The sequence below is a fragment of the Acomys minous genome (genome assembly GCF_964271855.1).
Source record: "Acomys minous genome assembly, chromosome: 16".
NCBI lineage: Eukaryota > Metazoa > Chordata > Mammalia > Rodentia > Muridae > Acomys > Acomys minous.
Window position 1 is genome coordinate 10,318,061 of NC_140498.1, and position 23,112 is coordinate 10,341,172.

General features: G+C 47.9%; 1 protein-coding gene and 1 long non-coding RNA gene across 22 annotated transcripts in view; both read left to right on the forward strand.

The window, feature by feature from the left end:
* The window catches only part of EPN2 (epsin 2), a 65,597-nt gene that overhangs the window by 24,979 nt on the left and 17,506 nt on the right, over positions 1 to 23,112 (forward strand). For 9 of the 21 annotated variants that reach the window (XM_084760890.1, XM_084760885.1, XM_084760879.1 and 6 more), the window contains 7 exons: positions 2,199 to 2,268; positions 5,938 to 6,693; positions 8,781 to 8,951; positions 18,556 to 18,668; positions 19,315 to 19,350; positions 20,222 to 20,332; positions 21,559 to 21,733. In XM_084760890.1, the coding sequence (XP_084617016.1) occupies positions 6,099 to 6,693; positions 8,781 to 8,951; positions 18,556 to 18,668; positions 19,315 to 19,350; positions 20,222 to 20,332; positions 21,559 to 21,733 (1,201 nt within the window). In that variant the 5' untranslated portion in view covers positions 2,199 to 2,268; positions 5,938 to 6,098. The remainder of the gene's footprint in view (positions 1 to 2,198; positions 2,269 to 5,937; positions 6,694 to 8,780; positions 8,952 to 18,555; positions 18,669 to 19,314; positions 19,351 to 20,221; positions 20,333 to 21,558; positions 21,734 to 23,112) is intronic. The other 12 variants (XM_084760881.1, XM_084760895.1, XM_084760893.1 and 9 more) reach the window with 4 other exon arrangements.
* Positions 8,960 to 15,168, forward strand: LOC311585562. The gene is made up of 2 exons (XR_014775252.1): positions 8,960 to 9,876; positions 9,988 to 15,168. It is a non-coding gene; the product is annotated as an uncharacterized lncRNA (long non-coding RNA).

Consider the following 23,112-nt stretch of genomic DNA (forward strand, 5'->3'; position numbering starts at 1 on the left):
AGAGTCCAGGACAGCCAAGGCTGTTACATAGTAAAACCCTGTCTTGAAAACTCTCCCAAAAAAAGAAAAAAGAAAAAAAGAAAAAACACCTTCTTGATCATTTTTGGAGTCTGTGTGGTAGCCTGAGACCTCACTGTTTCATCATCTGACCTGATCTGCTTCAGCAGAAGGCATTCTCTGAAGCAAGGCAGAGCTTTTCTAGTGCCGGCTGCACTGGATGGACCTGGGACTTTAAGTCATGATCCTGGCTAGGCAAGAAACAGTTGCTTCCCAGCCAGACACCCAGGAAAGAGGGGCCTTTCCCAGGCCTGCAGTTCAAATCTAACCAGGAGAAATTAGTTCTTACAGCTTTTAGTGATGGATTTGTCTAAAGCAGAAAGAAGAAAGATGAGACCAGGAAGCCGGGTGTGGTGGTGATGGGTAGAGGCAGGTGGATCTCTGAGTTGCAGGCCAGTTTGATCTACAGAGTGAATTTAGGACAGCCAGGGCTACACACAGAAATCCTATCTGTCAAACAAAACAAAATCACCAGACAGAAGCTAAGGCCAGTGCCCTGACACTCTCTGATACTGTGCTTTGGGACCCTTTTGTGCCTTGGCTTCCTCCCCACAAAAATAGAGACAATTCTCTTATGGGATTATGAAGATTAAAGAGTAGACACCTGCAGCACTGTGGTACAGCACTCATAGTTTCTGCTTGGCCCTGCTCTTCTAGTTGGTTCTGGTACTGTCCCTGGGAGCCAGTACCTTTAAGGAGCAGTCAGGACAAGGAGAACGCTCCATTCACACTGGGTCTGGAAGGAGAGATCATATCTCTAGGATGCCTTTCTGTCTTTTTTTGCGGGGGTGACGGGGGGGGGGGGGGGGAGAAGTTTCTGTGTTGTCTCCTGCCAAGTGACCTCAGGGCCTGAATACCCCCCCCCCCCCCCATGACATGCATGTGTCTCTGGGCCAAGGGAGAGAAGAGCTCTTTGGATACCTGTCATTTGCCAGCCCCATTCAGCAGCAGCTGGTGTTGCTTTTTCTTAGCCAGAAAAGCAAGAATATCGACTGTCCTGAGGCCACATTCTGTGGTGGGAGGAATTGTCTGTCCGGGCCTGTGCACATTGCCAGCAAGACTGCCAAGTATAGGCTAAGAGGGTACTGAGTGACTCCAGGTCCAGCCCCTGGGCACAGGGTGTAGTAGGTGTTTGCTTTGTTGTGAGTAGGAAACTCAGCAGATACACAGTAGCAGCAGTCTCTAAACAGTTTATCTTTGGGCATGCAGCAGTTCAGGGGGGCCAGATTGAGGAGAGGGGAGAGGCAGGAAGTATGAGCACACTGTTAGGGTGTGCCAGGCCAACTGAGTCTGCAGAATGTAGACATGCTAGACTTTCTTGGCTTCTGTGTTCACTCTCTGCAATTCAGGGCTTACAGGTTCCAGTTGCTGTACTAGGCACCGAGAGACAGTGTTGAAAAGACAGGTGAGAGGGAGCTGGAGAGATGGCCTAGAGGTTAGGAGCACTAGCTGTTCTTCCAAAGGTCCTGAGTTCAATTCCTAGAAACCACATGGTAGCTCACAACCATCTATAATGAGACCTGGTGCCCCTCTTCTGGCCTGCTGGCTCACACACAGGCAGAATACTGTATAGATAATAAATAAAATCTTAAAAAGAGAGAGATAGGTGGGGCTCTTTTGTCACTGAGTATAGAGGGAGGGTGTGAAGCCAACAGGCAGGGAACAAGAAAACACTGTGATGCATGGTTGTTCAGACCTCTGAGTTGAGGCCAGTCTGTCTACAAAGTGAGTTCTAGAACAGTCAGGGCTAAATGGAGAAACCCTGTCTTGAACCTATCCCAGAGGGTGGGGGGAGAGAAGGTCAAGTGGAAGAATGCCTTTTGGTTTTTGAGGGGCCCTGTTCAGATACTTTCTAAATGGGAAGGAGCGAGCCCAGTGGTAGTTGAGAAGGATGAAGATAGTGGGGAAGCTGCTGTGGGTAGGTAGGGCTCTAGGCAGGAGCCTGTCTGGCAGGGAGGTTTCTCTGGATGACAGTATATTGCATAGTAATTCAGGAAAGGACTGGAAAAGGGGTGTGATACTTAGGTGGCACCAGACAAGCTACCTTCAGGCCTGACCATTTCCCCAGAGCACCTAGTTTTGCATGCTTTGGGTCCTTTAAGCTTGGTGAGGAACTTAAACGTCTCTGTCTTTTGCTCTAGTGCTGCTGAAGTGGGGCACATAGCCAACTGCAAGCTCAGGGGATGCCAGCCACCAGTGCTAGCAATCTGTGTAAGTAACTGCCTTGGCACCTATATAGGAATCCATCCCTTCCCTCACAGCACTGGGCAGAGGCTAAGCTGACCCCAAGAAGTGCTAGTTTCAGGCCAACAGGGAGCCAAGCACTCAGTTTCCTCCATTGTGATCTACTCTGGGCAGACACTCACCTTCAGCTCCCTTTGGAGAAAGCGTGAAGTCACTGCAGGGCCAGAAGCCTAGAGGCTTTTGTGGCATGTGGCTGAGAGTTCCACTTCTTACCCACATTTCTTCCATGCTCTGGCTCCTCAGAAGAGGCTGACACCTAAGCACTAGCACTACCCAGTCACCAGCCAGGTCTAAATTAAGCACAAAATCATGGGAACTTGAGGTTTTCCCAGGCAGCTCTTCAGTGTCTTCTTGAGTTGGACAGTTCTGAAAGTATAAATAGTGGTCATTTACAGCCTGACCCATAGGCGGAGAGGCCAGTCCAGGTGTGTGTGGTATGGGCATTTGTCCTTCCCAACTGTTGCCAGTGTCAGTTACAACATGCTGCAAATGGAAAGACTGAGGTCACATTCTTGGAGGAATAAGGCAGTCCTGTCCTGTCCCTCTGTCCAAGACCCCCACCCCCACCCCTCCCCTTACAGAGTTTCTCCATGTATTGTAGCCTCTGCTTTCCTGGAACTCTTTGGTAGACAAGACTGGCTGGAGGAATGGGGTTTTGAGGCCTGCTCTTTGTACTTGCAAAAGGCAGAAGCCCACCCTTGGCCCAACAAGGAGCCTATAGGCTGAAGAACAATCTGTTGCCTAGCTGAAAGGTTGGCAGAGAGAATCTGATCTACTCCCACTGTTTCAGAGTCGAGAACTGTAGTCCTTTGCCATCTTGTAGCTGTTGGGCCAGCGTAGCTTTTAGCCTTGGTCTCGTTTCCCTGCATTCCATCCTGCCGCCTGGCATGCCTTTCCACATGACTTTAAGAACACTGCCCATGATTGGGTTATTTGCAAACTACTCTATTGAATCTAGAGATGTGGAGAGGCATAAGATAAAGGAACCTGGGTTTCTTTCTTTCTTTCTTTCTTTTTTTTTAAAGACTTTATTTATTTATTATGTATACAACATTCTGCCTGCAGGCTAGAAGAAAGTACCAGATTTCTTTGTAGATGGTTGTGAGCCACCATGTGGGAACCTGGGTTTCTTGTTGGCTTGATTATGGGGCCCTTTTGTACAGCAGCCAGGGGAGGCACCGCTATCGTGGTCTCGTCTTCTGGATCAGCAGCAACAGCTCCAGCCAGGTCTTTGGACTCAGTGCATGATTGTGTCTTACTACCTTCGTAAGCCACATCCACTGACTGCCCTTCCTGAGGCAGTCAGAAACAGCAGGAGCCTTTATTTATTTATTTATTTATTTATTTTATTTTATTTTATTTTGGTTTTTCAAGACAGGGTTTCTCTGTGTAGCCCTGTCTGTCTTGGACTTGCTTTGTAGACCAGGCTGGCCTTGAACTTACAGTGATCCGCCTGCCTCTGCCTCCTGAGTGCTAGAATTAAAGGCATGCGCCACTATGTCCGGCGTTAGTAGGGGCCTTTTAATGAAGAATAATGTCTCATGCATGTTTTTGTTTTGGATTTCTGCTTTTAACAGAGCTATGTACATGGAAGTCACAGGAGGCTGCATGGCATCTGTCAGCTCTTCTGATTTGTTGCAGGATTTGTTAGATCATCAGGGATGCTGCCTGGTTCTTTTTGTGGAGGACTTCCTGCTTGAAGGATGAGCTAAGCTACATAGGGCTCAGCTCAGTCAGCTCTCAGTCTCCATGCTAATGTAGGTGGACTGACACCTTCAGGTTCTATGAAGAAAAATGTAAAACTTTAAGCCAGGTAGCTCATGCCTTTAATCCCAGCACTCGGGAGGCAGAGGCAGACAGATCGCTGTGAGTTTGAGGCCAGCCTGGTCTACAGCCAAGGCTACACAGAGAAACCTTGTCTTGAAAACCAACCAACCAACCAACTAAACAACAAAAAGTAAAACTTTACTTCATCTGTCCTTCCTCCCCGCAACAAGCTCCATCATATTTGTCTTTTCTCTGTAACTTTTAAAGTTATGAATGTAAAGGCTTTCTGAAGCCCATTTTCTTAGGATTTGACTTTTTTAGCCAGCCAGAAATTATTGGAATGAAGGTGGCTAGGTTCTGTTAGAGAAGAGGAAATTTCTTTGTGGCTCAATTCTACTATTTTTTATGTTGTAAGAGAAATAAAGAGCTTTTCCCTTTTCATTTGTCCCCTCTGTGTAAGCAGCAGTTTATGAGGCTTTAACTTAAAACCAGCCTGGTTGAGGCAGAGCCACAATAGCCCTTTCTCTTCAGACTAAAATGATCACTGTTGAGAAGAATGTGTCACTGTCCATATTGTTCTGACTGAGCTGTTGTCCTCTGGAGGGCCTGCTTGGCTCCGTCACATGAACTATTTTGTCTCAGTGCCCTCCTTATAGGGACACCATGGGGCTTGTCTCTGAAGAAGACATCGGTCTTTCCTCTTAGGGACTTCCTATACAGGAGATAGCCAGTTAGTTAGGGATTACTGAGTTACACACCTTTTCCAGGTTCTTACCTCTCACATGGCTGTAGGCACTATGGCTTCCTTTCAGAGTGCCACTTTCTGACCCCCAGCTTCTCTTTTGGGTTTTGAATAGGTTTCTAGGAACTTGTGGTAAGTAGGGTATAGAGACCACATTGGCACGATACTGGTGGGATGTGGGCATATCCACTTCACAGGCTGCCAGCTGCTTTTAGAAAGATGAAGTATGTGTAAAGTCACAGGAAGCTGCCAGACTTCCGTTCTGAGTTTCTATCTGAGGCAAAGATGCCTAGTCAGTCTAGTGATTTATCGATTGGGCCTGGATTGCCAGGGCCACTGTGGAATGGCCTGTGTCTGTTAGGTTTGGGAGGGACTGTTGACAGACAGGTGTTGCTGTATCCCTCAGAGTAAGTATTGATTATTGATGGTAATCACAGAGCTGCTTTATTGTTGAGGGTCTCTGCACTCACTGTTTTTATTTATTTAATATGTTCATGGTTTCTTTTTTGTTTGTTTATTTTTTGGTTTTTCAAGACAACCTTGGCCATCCTAGACTCACTTTGTAGACCTGGCTGGCTTCAAACTCACAGAGATCCACCTGCCTCTGCTTCTGGGATTAAGGGCGTGCACCATCATGCCTACTGTTTGCATGTATTTTTGTGCAACATGTGTGGTGTTCATGGAAGCCAGAAGGGGTTCCTGAGCCTTTGGGTTTGGGATCAAGTTATGGGTGCTGGAATCTGGACACTGGTCCTCTGGTACAGCCAGCTTTCTTGACGGCTGAGCCATTTCTCTAGCTCCTTGACAGATTCCTTGCTGGGCTGCTCAGAGCTGTACAGTTCTAGGTTGGAAGGCATCCCCCTGCCCAGGTGCACAGGTCTTTATGTATATAGTGCACTGTCTGCATGTACACCTGCAGGCCAGAAGAGGGCACCAGATCTCATTATAGATGGTTGCGAGCCACCATGTGGTTTCTGGGAATTGAACTCAGGACCTTTGGAAGACCTGCCAGTGCTCTTAACCTCTGAGCCATCTCTCCAGCCCTGCACAAGTGTCCCGTCCCCCCCTCCCCCCAATTCTTCACCAGTGCTTTGTATCAAAGCAGTGTGCTTTCTTTTTCTCTCTAGGGCATGGCTTCCAGCTTCTGGGACCTGAGGCTTTGGAGGAGGAAATGACTGTTGAGGGCCTTTTTGTTCTGCCTGCTTTACCGAAACTTCCTAGAGTGCGGGTTTAGGGCATTGGAAAGTTTCTCTTGAAGGGCTTCGCATTTGTAACAAAGAAGATAAAAATGACAACTTCATCTATCAGACGGCAGATGAAAAACATTGTGAACAATTACTCAGAGGCTGAAATCAAAGTCCGGGAAGCCACCTCCAATGACCCGTGGGGCCCGTCCAGCTCCCTGATGACTGAGATTGCTGACCTGACCTACAATGTGGTGGCCTTCTCGGAGATCATGAGCATGGTTTGGAAGCGGCTGAATGATCATGGCAAGAACTGGAGGCACGTGTACAAGGCGCTGACACTGCTGGACTACCTTATCAAGACAGGTTCTGAGCGGGTGGCCCAGCAGTGCCGTGAGAACATCTTTGCCATACAGACTCTGAAGGACTTCCAGTACATTGACCGCGATGGCAAAGACCAGGGTATCAATGTGAGAGAGAAGTCAAAGCAGCTGGTTGCGCTCCTTAAGGATGAAGAACGGCTGAAGGCTGAGAGGGTCCAGGCTCTCAAAACCAAAGAGCGCATGGCTCAGGTGGCCACTGGTGTGGGCAGCAACCAGATCACCTTTGGCCGTGGCTCCAGCCAGCCCAACCTTTCTACTAGCTACTCGGAGCAGGAGTATGGCAAGGCTGGGGGCTCACCGGCCTCCTACCATGGCTGTGAGTAACCAGAGTACCTCACCTTTACTCAAGCCCCGATTGGCAGGTGATGGAGCTGAGGAAGGCTTGATTCTATCCTCAGTTCTCAGCTTCTGGCAACCCAGGCGACAGCGTCCTTGATCTGGATTGAGTTGGTCATAAATGGTCTTTGGGTCCCCTGGCTGTGCTAAGGGCTCTTCTGAAGGTTTAGGCAAGGCTGTGCCTGTGCTGCTTATGCTCTCAGGAGAAAGTCGGCTCCAAGGCCAGTCTCACCAGGAGTGTCTGTCCCTAAAGGGATTGTCCTGCTACCCAAACCTACAGGGACTCAAATACCTGGTAGCCAGGAGGAAACGAAGCGTACGTTTGGTCACCTATTTCTGAATCTTGCATTCAGTGTCTTTCTACTGACTGCGTTGCAGAATGGCTCGTTGCTGCTTCCTGTTGTAGTTCATTAACCAGAGAGTCAAGGCTGGATGTCTCTCTTTCACCTAGAAAGGAACACTATCTGTTAGCATCAGCAGAACCTCTTCACATGTGCAAGAGTCTCCAGTTTGGTTGCATGACTGTGTCTGTGCTGTGCAGGGCTGATCTATGTTTTGATTGTGTGTTGCATGATGTTGGTCTTTGTCTTACATTAAGAAGAAGTTTCAGGGAGAGGAAGTGGTGTTTGGGCCTTGTAGAAGCTGGCTTTTTGATTCAGCTGGCTTTCTGGGCACTGCCAGACGTGATCCAAGGCACTGTATATCTTCTACTTCTTAGAGATGGCCAGCTACTAAGGACTTGTAACTCAGAGAACAAGGTAGCTCTGGTGGCCCTTGGATGCATAAGCTTTAGCTCTGGTAGCAGAAACAAGTTTCCAAACCCATACCTTTTAGAATTAGGACATTATGTCAGCAAAACAGAAGCCTTTTTGTTTTCTTAAGAGTGGCTCTCCTGTGTAGCCAGGCTGGCTGCAGACTTGCTATCTTCCCCATGTAACCTCTAGAGTGCTGGGTGACAGGCATGTGCTATCTGCATGACTAGCATGGCAGAACACTTTCCATTCTTACTGGTTTTGCTACTTAACAGCTTTTCCCACTTTTGTGTAGTAGGTTTCAGTCTGACTTTCTTTGTACCACCATTAGCATTTTGAGAAATGTATTTGAGAGATTTGCACATCAAAGTCAGGCTTCCTGCCTCTAGGAATTTAGAAAAGTTATTATTAGGGTTGGAGCAGGTTAGTGTTTTCTTGTCCTATTTCTGGTTATTGTAATTTTCTTTTTTGAGTTTGAATTGCTTTTGTTAAGGTAATGATGATGACTTTTGTGAGATCACTTGTACTCAAGGGCAACCTTAAGTCTCTTGAAATCTCCCTGCATTAAGGATTAAGATGTATCCCACAACAAATACACACGTACACACACACACACACACACACACACACACGCACACACACACACACACACACACACTCCCCCCACTTCTCTCTCACATATGAAAGATTGGCCTATAAGAGGAGAATTGTTTTATTTTCCTCAAGAACCGTTCTGTGTAGCTGCGCAGGGTGGCTCACACCTTTAATCCCAGCACTCGGGAGGCAGAGGCAGGTGGATCTCTGCAAGTTCGAGCCCAGCCTGGTTTACAAAGTGAGTCCAGGACAGCCAAAGCGACACAGACAAACACTGTCTCGAAAAACAAACAAGCACGCAAGCAAAAAACAAACAAACAAAAAAAACACCCTTCCTGTGGAGGATGCAGAGGTACCACAGCTGATGAACAGGGCAGAACATCAAGGTATGGGGGTGAGATGGGAGTGGGAGCCTGTTTGCTTTATTAGATCCCTCGTACACCATGCCTAAGATCTTTAGTCATGCACCTTGTTTGACTTCTAAGGTTCTGATACTCCAGCTCTGAATGTTCCTGCCTCTTAGACATTGATCTTGAGCTGCCACCCAGGGTCAGAAGGTGGCAAGAGGGCTGGCTCTTCATGATTTTCAAGCACAAGGGTCTGACTTCAGGGATGAGGCAGGACCCTGGGTGGCCTTGGCCTATGTCCCCTACACACTGCTGCGCATCCTCTAATGGTGTGTCTCTTTTTGTGTATGTGTGTGTGTGTCCCTGCCCAACAGCACCAGAGGCCTCGCTGTGTCCCCAGCACCGCACAGGGGCCACACTGGGTCAGAGTGAGGAGCTGCAGCCACTGAGCCAGCGCTACCCCTGCCTGCCGCACCCGGGCCTAGCCTCCCGCCCAAATGGTGACTGGGCCCAGCCCTGCCTCACTTGTGACCGCGCAGCCCGAGGTGGGACAGCGGTTTGCTTTTCTTCATAGAAATGCCATGCAGCTTGCTGAGGGTGGGGCTTGTCATGCCAGTACAGCCAACTCTCTCCCTGTCTCCTGCTGGAACCTCCTGTCTAGCTTCCAGTGCTTGGACTCCTTTCTGCTTCTCTCTGCGAGCTTGTAGCCCTGTGCTCTCCTGCCCACAGTCAATACACCACCTGCTTAGAGGGTTGTATTCCTTGTTCTACAGACTAGAGGGTACTCTGCTGCCTGCCAGGCCACCAGTGGTAGTGGACCAAGTGATTGGCTTTTGAGATGGAAATGTGTGCTTTCAGTTTCTGAAAGCTGAGCTAGTAGTAGTAGAACTTTCAGTGATGGGCACTGGAAGCCATCATTCCCAGTATAGGAGTAGAAAACCGTGGAGCTTCCAGTGGGATTATTTTGCTTCCCAGTGGACTGTTATCATTGCTGAAATCCCCATTGCTACATAAAACAGAGAGTTAGCTGTACTGTCAATTCTAGGTCACTGTTTTGGAAGAGGCTGAATTCAATGGGTAACTAAAAAAATGGGGCTTCTCTTTTGCCTAATTAATAATGCATCCTGGTCAGAGCTACACTGTTACAGGTTAAACTGGAAACAGATTATCACTGTTACTCACAAGAAAATGTACCCTTTGGTCATAAATGGGTTCTCCATTTGAGAAGAAAGCCCTCTTTTACTTTTGCCTACAGGGTACCAATAGCAAGCCTTTGTGTAATTTCCCTGATAAGGTGGCCAGCCTCTATTCGGCCCTGGAGAGAGTCCTGCTCATTTATGCCTCATTAATACTACAGCTTGTTTGACGTGGGTATTTGTGTGATCACTCTATTTAGTTACAGGACATTTTCCTTTGTTCTGTCCTCTAAGAGTTTGTATGGGATTTTGGCTTCTTCTACTGTTTGAAAAGGTAAGGAAGACCAGCTTTGCACAGTAACTGATGTCAAGGGCAGAACTGGTTTGGAAGGGTTTCCCAGTGACATGGAAGTTGCATACCCATTTCTTTACCATCAATACTTAGGATCTGTTCTCACAGCATTCCATGGAGCTTCCTCTCCTTCTCCTCTGCCCCAGTCTGTGACTCAGGTGAGTTGTTTGAGAAGGGTACGTCGAGGCCCCCAGGAGCAGGGGAAGACCTAGCATAACAGCAGCCACAGGGGGAGGACATCTTGGGACTTCCACTATCATCCTGATTGGTGGTGACATGATACTGCTTGAGGCTAGCTTTCTTTCACAAGTGAATTTTTCTCCCCCTTTCTCCTCACTGCCTAATCTATAGAAGTAACCTTGGAAAATCTCTCAAATTCTGTTCTTTATCTCATTCATGACTTGTATCCAGTGGTACCTTCTGTTTGACATCTTTGCCCTCAACCTCTCCGTATCCACCCATTCTTCATTCTTCTCTGTGTAACAGCCCTGGTGGTCCTGGAACTTTTTGTAGACCAGGCTGGCCTGGAACTCACAGAGATCCACCTGCCTCTGCCTCCCGAGTGCTGGGACTACAGGCGTGCGCCACCACGCACGGCACCATTCTTCATTCCCCTCCCCCCATTCTTCATTCTTAGAAGCTCTGGTCATGGGCTTTAAATCATTTAAGTATTGATTCCTTGCAGAGTTATCCCTGAGCCTTTGACATCCTTGAGAGGGCCTGGTGGAGTCTACATGGGGAAAACGCGTTGGAAGGATTGTAGGACAGGGCTTTCCCAGGTCCTGATAGGAATTTCTAAATACTGTCACTGTGCTGGCCCTGTCATAGGTCACAAACTTACTTGGCTCAGTGGACTGGCATCTGCATGAAAAAAAGACTTTTCAGTTTTATCAGGGTATATGGGTCCTTAAACCTCAAAGGCACTTACTTGAGAAGGGTTGGGTAAGCAGAGCTGGAGCAGGAGGCCTCACTGGCTGGAGGTGATGGGACTTGTAGCTTGATAGGTGGGAAGCAACCAGTCCTTGGGTTTGTTCTAGAGAAGATCCAAGAAGGCTTCCTGGAGGCCTGGCTCACACTGAGGTGGAGAGGAGATGAGTAAGGGCAGCTCTAAGGCCCAGGAGGTTTATGGGTACAGCAGTTTGGGGACTACAAATGTGAGTTGAGTTCTGAGTGGAGAGGCAGTTATTTGTTCAGCTCCAGCGCTTCTGCTGTACACCTCTAGCCTCTCCTGATGCTCACATTCTCAAAGGCTATCCTTCACAAAGGCTGCTCCCTGCCTCTCTCTGCTGGCCACCTATCCGGGTATGCAGTTGGCGCTTGTGATTGCTGTGTTTGCCGGGCATGGTGGCTCACATTTAATCCCAGCACTCGGGAGGCAGAGGCAGGTGGATCGCTGTGAGTTCAAGGCTAGCCTGGTCTACAAAGCGAGTCCAGGACAGCCAAGGCTACACAGAGAGACCTTGTCTTGAAGACAAAAACAAAACAAAACAAAACAAACAAACAAACAAAAAAGGGAGATTGCTGTGTCAACAGAAGCTGTGCAGCCCAGAAGAGTCTCTCGTGCTCAGAGGGCTGGAGTCTGTTTCAGGTCACAGAGATGACAGCCAGCTTGGGGTGGAGTGCAGATGTGAGCAACCCACCTGTTGGCCTGCCTGAGGCACTGGTCACTGTATACTGTTGGGACTAGCAAAGCTGCAGCTGTGAAGAGATTCAGCAAGTTGTCAGGGAGAGTTTGAGGATCTGCATCAAAGGTGGCAGGGGGCATGGGAGATTGCGTCTTGATGCAAAGACAAAGCCAGGGGAAAGGATATTGTTGTAGTCTGACTTGACAGCATTCCTCCCTCCTCCTGTCTCTCCTGTCCGCTTTGGTGCCCAGCCCACCGTTGTCTCGGGTTACTTTGCTGATCTCCTGAATCTGCCTCTGGGGCTAGAGCTGCTATTGTACCCTGATAAAAGCCAGGAAGCAGCTCCTTGATGTCTAGTGCTTTGCGGCGAGTGTAACTGTTAGAGTTCCTGTTCTTCAAAAGGAAGGGAAGGAGGAGAGGAAAGCAGAAAGAGCCTGCTGCTTTCTGTTTACCCTGTGCCTCAGAGTGCTTTGTAGTCTAGGAACCAAAGTGCTGTTGGTTTGTCCTAGGTGGGTGCTGACCCTCACCTCGTCTTCTCAAAATGACCTGGCAGTCTCTCCTGTCTAACTGTGGTGTGTTTCTGGGGACTTCCCAAGGAAGTGACAGGGATCCTTGAGCGTCAGCCCTCTGTGCAGAGACTCCTACTGCTCTCCTGTACCCTGGCAGGCTTACCAGCCGATTACTGGAGATTATGACCATTTCATGCCTTTGCCAGGCTTGCTTCACAGAGGATTTGAGATGGCTTACAAAACACACGCAGTGCCACAGGATTAACTAGATACCAGAAGAAAGTGGGACAAAAGGAAACCAAGAGTGAGACATATACAGTTGCTAGAGATGGACCTAAATTTGGTTTTGAGCATCTCCATCACTGACACCAAATTGGGGAGTTTCTCTTTGCTTCTGAAAAAGGGTTCAGGATCCAAAGGAGGTTCAAGAAGGTCAGGTGCTTACTGTGTCTGTGCAGGAAGGAGGGCAGAACTAGGGAGCTGCTGGCCCAGACTCTGCACCACAGGAACAACATCCTGTAGCTGCCCATGGCCGTCACCATGCAGCTCTGCCAACCCTGCAGTTTTGCAGACTGTCTCTTCACTCTCTGGTGGCCTAGCCCTTCTCCCCTCTCCCCTCTGTTTGTGTTTGTGTAGTCAGTGTGGCTAAGGAGCCAGGGCAAATACAAAATACACTCAGTCAGATAGTTCATGAATGTAAGTAGACCTTATTTGTCTTTTTGGTTTTAATTGAGATTATAAAGGGCATGAAGATTGAGGGTTCAAGGCCGTCCTTGGCCACGTAGTGAGTTAGAGGTCAGCCCGAACTGCATAAAACCCTGTCTCAGACAAAACCCGAACTCACAAAGGTTGCACTGGGAAACAGTGCAATTAATGTGTTAGTTTTTGACTTTTCTCTCCTTCCTGTGTCACCAACTTTTTGTTTCAGTAATAAGTTATAAATATTTTATCTACTTTTCAAAGTTCATCCAAAAATTTCCAAAGTACTTAAAAATCTTTGTTGTGTAGGGATTATTCATAAACAGACTAGGCCACTGTGTCTGTTTATAACTTAAATTCCAGTGCTCTCGTGTACTTCTTGTGGGCCTCAACTGGAAGTCCACGGTGTTCTTCTATTTCAGTAATCTTGGACTCTGGGCAGCCTTTTCTTCTGAAGGGCTTGTGATCCCTAGAACCTGGTCTATCCAGTAAAAAGCAGTGACAGGGGCATGTGGGGCTAAGCTCCTAACTATTAGCCAGCTTGAACTGTTCACACTCACTTCTGAAGTCTGTTTAGTGCCTCCCCCCCCACCCCCCACCCCATCATTTCTCTGTGTAGCCTTGGCTGTCCTGGACTCACTTTGTAGACCAGTCTGGTCTTGAACTCACAGCAATCTGCCTGCCTCTGCCTCTCAAGTGCTGGGATTGAAGGTGTGCACCACCATGCCTGGCTTTTAAAGTTCCTCCCTTATTCCCTTTTACCAAGTCCCCTCTTCTTCCCAACTCAACCTACTATTTTTGCGGGGAGTGGGAGTACGGTGAGGTTGGTGCATAACACCGTGAATGGAGTTAATTAGAGTTGCCTGTGTACTTTAAATATTTTATGTTCTTTCTTTCTTTTTTGGTTTTTTTGAGACGGTCTCTCTGTGTAGCCTTGGCTATCCTGGACTTGCTTTGTAGACCAGGCTGGCCCCTGCCTCTGCCTCCTGAGTGCTGGGATTAAAAGCGTGCACCAACACACCAGCTTAAATATTTTATGTATATATGTGTATACCTAAGTGTATTGATGCAAACCACATTCATGCCTGGTTGTCAGCAGAGGTCAGAAGAGGCATCAGGTCCCCTAAAATTGGAGTTGCAGATGGTTGTAGTCATCATGTGGGTGCTGAGAATTAAGCCTGGGTCCTGGAAGAGCAGCCTATGTTTTTAATTGCTGTGATACTTGTTTAGCTCCAAACCCCTACCCTTTTATAACACAGCCTCATGTATCTCAGGCTGGTCTCAAACTCAGTATATGGCCAAGGATGACTCTGATCCTCCTGCCTCTACTTCTCAAGTGCTGGGGTTACAGGCATGTACCACCCACACCCAGTTTATGTGGTGCTAGGAATCAAACTGAGGGTTTCCTTCATGCCAGGTAGCACTCTACCAAGCTGAGCCCCTGTCCAGGAACTTTTAAATGGCCCCAAATGTCCCAGAGCCTGGGCCACACTAGCCACACCTCAAATCAAAAGACCTGTCACAGTGGTGTGTGAGGTGTGGCCAGGCTGCAAAGAGCAGCTCTGGGTTGGATTCCCTGTCAGGCGTCACTCACCAGCATTATCACCTCACTTCTCCCTTTAGCTCATGGCCTGTGGTAAGGCCCTTTGGAGAGTTAGAGGCAGCAGATGATTACTCTCCTTCTTTACTGTTTAGGTCAGCTCCCTCCTATGGTCTCACCTCTCCCATAGTAACTTGTGGGTGTGATGTGGGCCCAGGTAAGTCAGTCTGCTCAGTTTCCATTATATAAGTGGCAAGTGCCCTTTTCTGATAGTGAGGGAGAATGAAGTCGCAATGTCCTGCAGTCCTGCTGTTGGCTTTGTTGTGTGCGTTTCCTGAACTTTTTCCTGAACTTTTTAGTCTCCTCAAATCATCCTGTACACGCAGCTTTATGACAACCTCCGTCTCATGCTGTCCTAACAGAAGTATTTCTCTGGGTCCCCACTCAAGCCTGTAAACATTGCTAATAGCTGCATACACCATAGTTGTGCCTGGTTATCCTTAGGATTGGATCCAGAACCACCATCGACTTGGAAGATTTGCTCCATTGCTAACAGCCCTGCTACTCTAAGATAGCCCTGCATTGTTTGTGATGCCTGTGGCTGTGAGAATCCCAGGGAACCATGGCTTTAATGTATTTATCAGGGAGCAACGACAAGGAAGAAAGTCTGCACAACTTTTCCTTCAAAATGTTTTCAATATAAAGCTGGAGTTCGCTGATGTAAAAGCTGTGGACACAAGACTGACTTTGTCTGCCTACGGATTCCTATTTTAAGCTGAGGTGGTGGTTTATGCCTTTAATCCCAGCTCTCCCAAGGCAGAAGCAGGTGCAGGTGGATCTCTGTGAGTTCTAGGCCAGCCAAGACTACTTAGAGGCCCGTCTAAAAAATAAATAAATAAAACAGATTCTTATCTTAGTCACCAGCTAATTCATCAATTTTCAGTGATCAGGTCCGTCTGGCCTATACCTGAGGAGCTTCCAGGCAGTGAAAGGTCATTATGGTCGGCAGCAAGGAGGCCTTTCACAGGAAACCTGAAGGTCAGGGCCCATATCTCCTAAGGGCAGCCAGACCGACCCATCTGAACAGCAGGCCTAAATTCATCCCAACATCGAGCATTACACAGATGATAGTGAGCTATGGACAAACTCCATGAGCGTATGCCTGTGTAAGAGCGTTTGCTCATCTGTTCAGTTGTTGTTTTGAGACAAGGTAGGCCATACTGACCTGTAACGCATACACATTCAGCATTCAAGGCTGTCCTTGAGCTGTTCTCCCTGCCGCCCAGGTGCTGAGATACAGGCATGTGCCGCTATGCAGAGCTCTGTCTGCCTGCTTTTGTTTTTATTTAGGCAGGTCTCCGGTAGCCCAGACGGTCCTCTAACTTAAGACGTACCCATTGCTGACCTTGGATTTCTGATCCTCTTGTGTCTCTACTTTTTTAGGGCTCAGATTACAGGTATGTGTCCTCACACCTGGCTTTATCAAGGGTAGGTGGAACACAATCAAATTGGGAAGCCCTGGTCTGCCCAAGTTAGGAAGAATTCCATGGTTTCCTGTGGGACCAACTTTTGTTGTTCAGGGACCAGAAAGGGACCTTTGAGTGTCCTGCTCTGTCCCTCTCCACTTTGTTCTCTTAAGACAGGTGTCTCATTGCCTGCAGCCAGCAGTCCCTAGTGATCCTCCTGTGTCCTTTCCCTCCCCACCTCAGGGTTGGGTTTTCCTGAGGGCACAGCGACACCTATCTTTTTACATGGGTGGGGAGGATTGAACTTAGGTCCTTGTGTTTGCTTAGCAAACACTCTTATCCCATGAGCCCAAGTTCTTATCTTCGGGGACAGACTTTGGGGGTGAATATTTGCTTTTCCTTGGGTCTCTGTACATTGTAAGCCTTTGGATACTCAGAGTAGGCCAGAAGGATCCATTCAGGCCTGGCTCACAGGAACATCTGTGTTCCCTGTCATGTGCCTGGGCACAAAAGTCTCTTTGTGGAGTAAGATGCCATCACTGAGGCCAGAGTGTCTCCGCTGGAATCGTCTAAGTAAGCCAAAGCGCTCTGTGTATACTCAGCTGATTGTGAGGTTGGTGGCTGTGGATTCTTCTACCTGTGGGACTGAAAGCTGTGCATCCGTTTATAAAACCACAGTGTGTAGGGGAATGTCCTTCAGTACCATTTTTCTTGAAGTTTTATATTGATGTGTAAGGCTTATTCGCAGTGCTTGCTTTGTATCACTCTTAACCGCCTTGGTGGCTGTAACAGTAGTATGTTCCATCTACATTTGAAGCCCATCTGGACTCACAGGTGTCCAGAAGCCCCTAAAACCTAGGAGGCCTCTTAGTGCAGCACGTCTGCTTAGAGCCTCAATCATCTCTTCTTGAGCCCATGTATCTCCTGTGACTTGATGGCCAATGAGTAGCCTTCCCTGGAGGATAAAACTCATTTTCTGAGTACTCCATACAAATATGACCTTTGTATTTATTCCTTCCTGGTTCCCATTAGGTTGTAAACAGGATGTCAGTGCTGTATCTGATCTCAGCAGGGGATTTGAGAACCATTCATTCCCCACTCTTCATGGTAGGCTGTAGTTTTAGGGATTTGTACAAAGAAACCACTCACTGGGCAGGAATCCCCCAGGTTGGCCTCACAGAGCTATCTATGTCTCCATGCCTTTGTTCCCTCCAGTCTGGTTGATGACGTCTCTTCTTCTTGAGCCTGAGAAAGTAGAAACCTGAGTTCTGATTGAAAGTCCTGTTAAAAGTAGAATTGGGTAAGGGTTCAGGATGGCGTTAGGCCTGGCTTTATTTATTTATTTTCCAAGACAGGGTTTCTCTGTGTAGCCTTGGCTGTCCTGGACTAACTTCGTAGACCGGGCTGGCCTCAAACTCACAAAGATCCGCCTGCCTCTGCCTCCTGAGTGCTGGGATTAAAGGCGTGCAGTTTTTGTTTTGCCTCCTCAGGTCAGGAGATGTCAGGCACTTGTTTCTTTTCTTTTTTCTTTTTTTAAAGATGTATTTATTTATTATGTATACAGAACTCATTATAGATGGTTGTGAGCCAACATGTGGTTGCTGGGAATTGAACTCATGACCTTTGGAAGAGCAGTCAGTGCTCTTAACCTCTGTGCCATCTCTCCAGCCCCAGGCAATTGTTTCTTAAACTACCACCACCATCACTGCCACAAATAAGTCCAAGTTAAATCTTATTGTCTGCTACAGCCTGGGCCTGGCTGTCTATCTAGAGACAACCTTTGTTAGAAGTTAGTCCTGACCTCTTACCTTCTGCTAAGGAGGCAGCTCCTAGGAACCAGGTTTAGACTATGGTTGTGGTACCTTTGCTCTAATGCATGAAAGAGGGAAGTTACTAATACAGATTAAACTTAAAACAATTAGCCCAAGCTATGAAATTGACTTATCCTTTTTTTGTGTGTGTCTCTCCCACCCCCATCCATCCATAAAAGCATCCATTCACCGGATAAATGTTTATTGATTGGCCTGGGGTGAGGGCAGGCTACTCTGGGTTCCAGTGCAGGAGGCTAAGTTCTCCAGTTGGTGAGCAGGAGTAGGAGGATGTGTTGAGCTACACAGGAGTCCAGAGGAGACCTGAGCCAAGAGCCGTCAGACAGCACGGCTCCCTCGGTGGGTGAGCTTTCACTGCAGCTTAGTGAAGCTGAGTGTGCAGAGGCGGGTGCACTCTGCATGTGCTCTCATGCTCAGGCACATGATCCTGCTGCATTTTAGCTCCTGATCTGAAAGTCCCTGGGTTAGTGTGAGTGGAGATTCTTGGTTTGCAGTTCGGTACCTCAGCTAGGACTCTGCATTTCACACCTTTAGTAAAAATAGTACTAACAGGAGCCTCTTGTCAGTGTTAACTAGCAAATCACACCTTGTGCAGTGTACAAGCACATAGAAGTGTGTGGGCTTCCTTTTTCTAAGCATGCTTCCCTGAGCCCCTGTACATTACTGAAGGTTCCTCAAGAACACTTGTCTCAGGTCTCTGTTTGATGTCCATTTGTCTGGAAAAGAGATCTGCTGTGAAGACTTGAGATTTTATCCTCCTGGGGCCTGCCCTCCAGCCAGGCTTTCATGTGTCTTCTGTAGGTGTGCAGCTATGTTTGATTATCCCATGATTTTAATTCTGAAATACGTGTAGCTTTCTTGTATCCTTCCGTTGGTCCATGTGGGGTGGGTGTTAGATGAAAATGTAGCACTGTCTTGTGCGAAGAGTGAGAGGGACAGCCCTGTTTTTGCATGTGGTGATTTGTGCCGTCCCTCCACCCTTTTACTCCACAGCTACTTCCCCACGAGTGTCCTCCGAGCTGGAGCAGGCCCGGCCGCAGACGAGCGGAGAAGAGGAGCTGCAGCTGCAGCTGGCACTGGCCATGAGCAGAGAGGTGGCGGAACAGGTCAGTGCTTGTGTGGTCGAGCCCATGGAGTCTTTAACCCTGGTGTTCCTGGGGGAGGGTTATGGCTCCCAGAAACAATGACACACACAGCCCTGTCTTTAAGACACTTACTCGATGAGTCTTGTCACTGCAGTGTATTCTCAGCCCAAGCCCAGGCAGAGAGAGCTATATCTAGGAAAGATTTTCAGGGAGGTCAGTTTCTAGAGAAGCAGCTAACCCTGAATGACGTTCCTGTGCAGACTTACCATCCAGGGACTCCTGAGGGAGCTATGTGCCTGCACCTTCCTTGAGGTGCCAGCATATAGGGCAGTGAGCAGGACAGGTCTGGGTTGAGGGTGGTGGGCAGGTGAGGTGGGCCTGGTCCCTGCTAAGGCAGTATACCCTGTGGCAGACGTTGGGAGAAGGCTAGAAGGGAAGCTCCAGGAGACAGTGTGCATGCGGGCATGGTGGAAGCAGCATAGATTTTTAAAAAATGTGTTATGTAAGATGGAACCCAGACCCCTCTGTAAGGAAGTGCTCTAATAGTGAGCCTGTGTGTGCTTTTGTTTCCCTCTATACCTTGTTTTTAATAAGCATGCATTACTTTAAAATGGAGGAGTGAAAGGGGTGATTCAAACACCTTTAGACAGTGTCCCTTTGCTTTCAGTCATCAGAAAGCGTGCAGACAGCCAGAGGCAGCAAGGTACACCCCTCGTATGGAGAGAAGAATGTTGGGTGTTAAATGTGAACACAGAGAGGTTTGGCCGGCATAGTTGGTATGTCTGTAACAGCAACAATGGGCAGCTTTGATCATGGCCTCTGCCCCCTGTAGAGAACCTGCAGCCATTAAATCTGCCCATGTGGAAGCTCCACGGGATCAAGGTGCCCAGGAGGTTTCTGGGATGGGTGGATAGCTTCAGCCCTTTTAGCTAAAACCCCAGAGTGTGTTTTAATCACATAGACATTAGGTGAGGTCTGTCTTTTTGCAAGTGACTTACCCTTAAATAAGGTGAATTATTTCTACTAGAACATACACCTGTAAAGTTGTTCCAGGAGTGTCCACTGTGGGGGTTGGATGATGTGTAATTTTCAGCTTTTCTAATTCTTTCCTGGTTGTCAGATTTGTCCTCTATAAGGAGGTAATTCTTAACTCTATATGGGTGAATGGTGTGTGTGTGTGTACACACACCATATGTGTGCTTGTTGTATCCCCTGGGACTGGAGTTACAGGTGGTTGTGAGCCGCTATGTGGGTGCTGTGTACTGATCCTGGGTTATTTGCTCTTAACTGCTAAGCCATCTCTCCAGCCCTGAGAAAATATTTTAGATTAAGGATTTTGTTTCCCCAATTTGTTGGTGCCTGAGTATTGCTGGTATGACCTCAAACAGCCTCTGAAGGGGGAACCTCTGTGATCCCTCTGGGAATGGAAAGTCATTGTTTCCAGCTGAACTATATTCTCCCTTGAAATGCCACATGATGCAGGGCCTTTCCTGTTGCTGGCCAGTGTGGCCTCCGGCCCTGCTGTGTGGCTGTCAACATTACCCTCAGCCTTAAGCTCCATTGTCCTACTCCAGGAAGAACGCCTCAGGCGAGGTGATGACCTCAGATTACAGATGGCCCTGGAAGAAAGCCGGAGAGACACAGTAAAAGTTCCAAAGAAGAAAGAAGCGAAAGCTTGCTGCAAGGTATATGTGTGAAGCTCTTTTAGGGTGGCTATAGCAAGTACCTCTGTGACCTATAGTGAGGGCAGGATGCCAAACCTGACACTGAACTCATGCTGTGGTGAACACTAGTGAGAATACAATAAAAAACATAGCAACCTGGGCATGGTGGTGCACACCTTTAATCCTAGCACTCAAGGAGGCAGAGACTGGCTGATTGTTGTGAGTCCAGTCTGATATATAAAGTGAGTCTAGGAAAGCCAAGATAACACAGAGAAACCTGTCTTAAAACAACAACAAAAGCTGGGTGTGGTGGCACACGCCTTCAATCCCAGCACTCCGGAGTCAGGCAGATCACTGTGAGTTCAAGGCCAGCCTGGTCTATAAAGCAAGTCCAGGACAGCCAAGGCTACACAGAGAAACCCTGTCTTGAAAAACCAACCAACCAAACAAACAAACAAAAACAAAACAAAAAACAACAAAGCCCAAATAAACCGCATAGCAACCAGGAGAATGCACTTAATGCTACCTGCAAAAGGAGGATAGTAGCAGCAAGCAGCAGTGTCTGCCTCACAGTGACACTTGGGGATTTTATTTATTTATTTATTTATTTATTTATTTATTTATTTATTTATTTGGTCCAGGGAAGTCATTGGTTGTATTGGCCTTCATCCCCCAACTCTGTCCCCTAACATGCACGCACGCACACTCACCCACCCACCCATCCACCCCTTACTTTGCTATCTTCTATTTCTGACAAACTTATCAGCCCAGGGATGCTAGTGGCATTGCCTGCTATGATGCCACAGGGCCCTGATGACAGATGTTGTGGTCATGGGAGCAGGAAGGGTAGGAAGCCAGAAAGAGAGACAGACAGGCTCTACCTCTACCTCCGCTAGGCTAGGTACTGGGTGCTGGTAGCCAGGAAACAAAGGCAGATAAAGAGGGATGCTGATGAGTGGTCACAGTCTGGGCCAATGGTAGCATTATCCTAAGAGAGTGTGGGAGCCCTGAGAACTGTGAAACCTTGTGACAAACTATACTTGTGCCTTGGGATATTGGATCCCTGGCTGCTCTGGGAAGCAGGAGTGTTAGTGGGGCTTTGGAGTTGGAGCATCTCAACGTTCAAGCTATTCAGGACTTCACCCAGCAGGCCTGTGCTGTGATAAGAAATAATATTTAGGCTTAGTGTGTGGATATATATTAAGACTTTAACCACGTGAAACTATTCCTTCTGTTTGTCTTAACAGCCAGGTTCCCACTCACAGCAGACTACCCTGTTGGATTTAATGGATGCCCTCCCCAGCTCAGGCCCTGCTACCCAGAAAAGTGAGCCCTGGGGTACAGGGGCCTCTGCCAACCAGACCAACCCCTGGGGTGGACCAGCGGCTCCTGTGAACATTTCCGACCACTGGCCATCATTTGGTAAATAGTTGCTATTGGTTTCCTAAGCTTGCCTGTTTGAATGGGAGATGCTGTCTGTCTGTCTCTGTGTATATGTGTGTGTGTGCGCGCGCGCGCGTGTGTGTCTGTCTGTCTGTCTCTCTCTCTGTGTCTCTCTGTCTCTGTCTCTGTCTCTCTGTCTCCCTCCTGGTTGGCTTCCTTGTGAGAGGTCTGGCTGCTCTGATCCTCAGCACTGACTCTGGGCAGACCTTCTTGGGGGGCAGATGTGCAGTGCTCTTTCTGTAGTTTCTGCTTTGGGAGAGAAGGAAAGCCGACTTCTTACTGCCTCATCCATTCATCAGAAATGACTTGTCCTTGCTATATGTCACACTTCAGTTCTTAGAATTGTACCCAGCTCAAGCTCAAGTAGTCATAACACATACACAGAGAGAAACCTAAAGTAAGCTGGAAATGAGACATGCTTACCACCACGATGAAGAGAAGACAGAGTTGTTGCTATTCCTGTTATATTTAAAGTAAGTCTATTTAATTAGTTTTATTTTTGAGTTTTGCTTATTGGTAAGTGCCAGAGATTTTTAGTCAGATTTGAAACATGCACAGCGGAATTGATTTACTCTGGGTGATATTCCTGGCACATGAAGTTTGTTCATTTGTTCGTTCATTCATTTGTTGGTTCGTTTGTTCTTTCCTTCCTTCCTTTTCTTTCTTTTGTTTTGTTTTGAGTCAAAGTTTCTCTGTGTAACCAGGCTGGCCTTGAACTTACAAGATCCTCCTGCCTCTGCTTCCCGAGTGCTGGGATTACAGGTATGTGCCACCACACCCAGCCACATGAAGTTTTTAATTGCTGGTAAGGAACTTGGCCTTATAGGCTCTGTGCTGCTGACCTGGTGCTCTGAGTCCTGTTGGACATGTTTGTGATATATGTACCCATGTCCCTTGGTCCTGTTTCCCTGAACTGGGCCTTCTTCTGTTCTCAGCCCAGTTCTCTGGAGGTTTGTTAGAGTATACCAAGTACCACGCTCTGTCCTGCCATGGGCAGACCTGTCCTGGGCAGGTGGGGACAGCTGGTAGTGGTGCTGTGTGAGGTGCGTGGGCACCAAGAAGCTTGCTGTCCTGTAGAGCAGAGTGTGTCAGAAGGCATAGGAACCACGGGGAGAAGGAATGCACACACAAGGACCTATGCGTTACCATGTGGGCAGCAGGCAGGAGGGCGGGAGGAAAGGAGTGACTGACTGTCAAGCTGTTCAGGGACTGCTTCCATTTTGTAAGTGTTGCGTTTGGTCTAGAAGCTGTGCCAGCCTTAGATGCTCTTTGGCATACTCTTACCACAGCGACTGTGTGGAGCCTGCCTGCTTCCTGGGGCAAGTAGTGGTGGTGCCTGAGTGCGCTCGCTCTCTCTC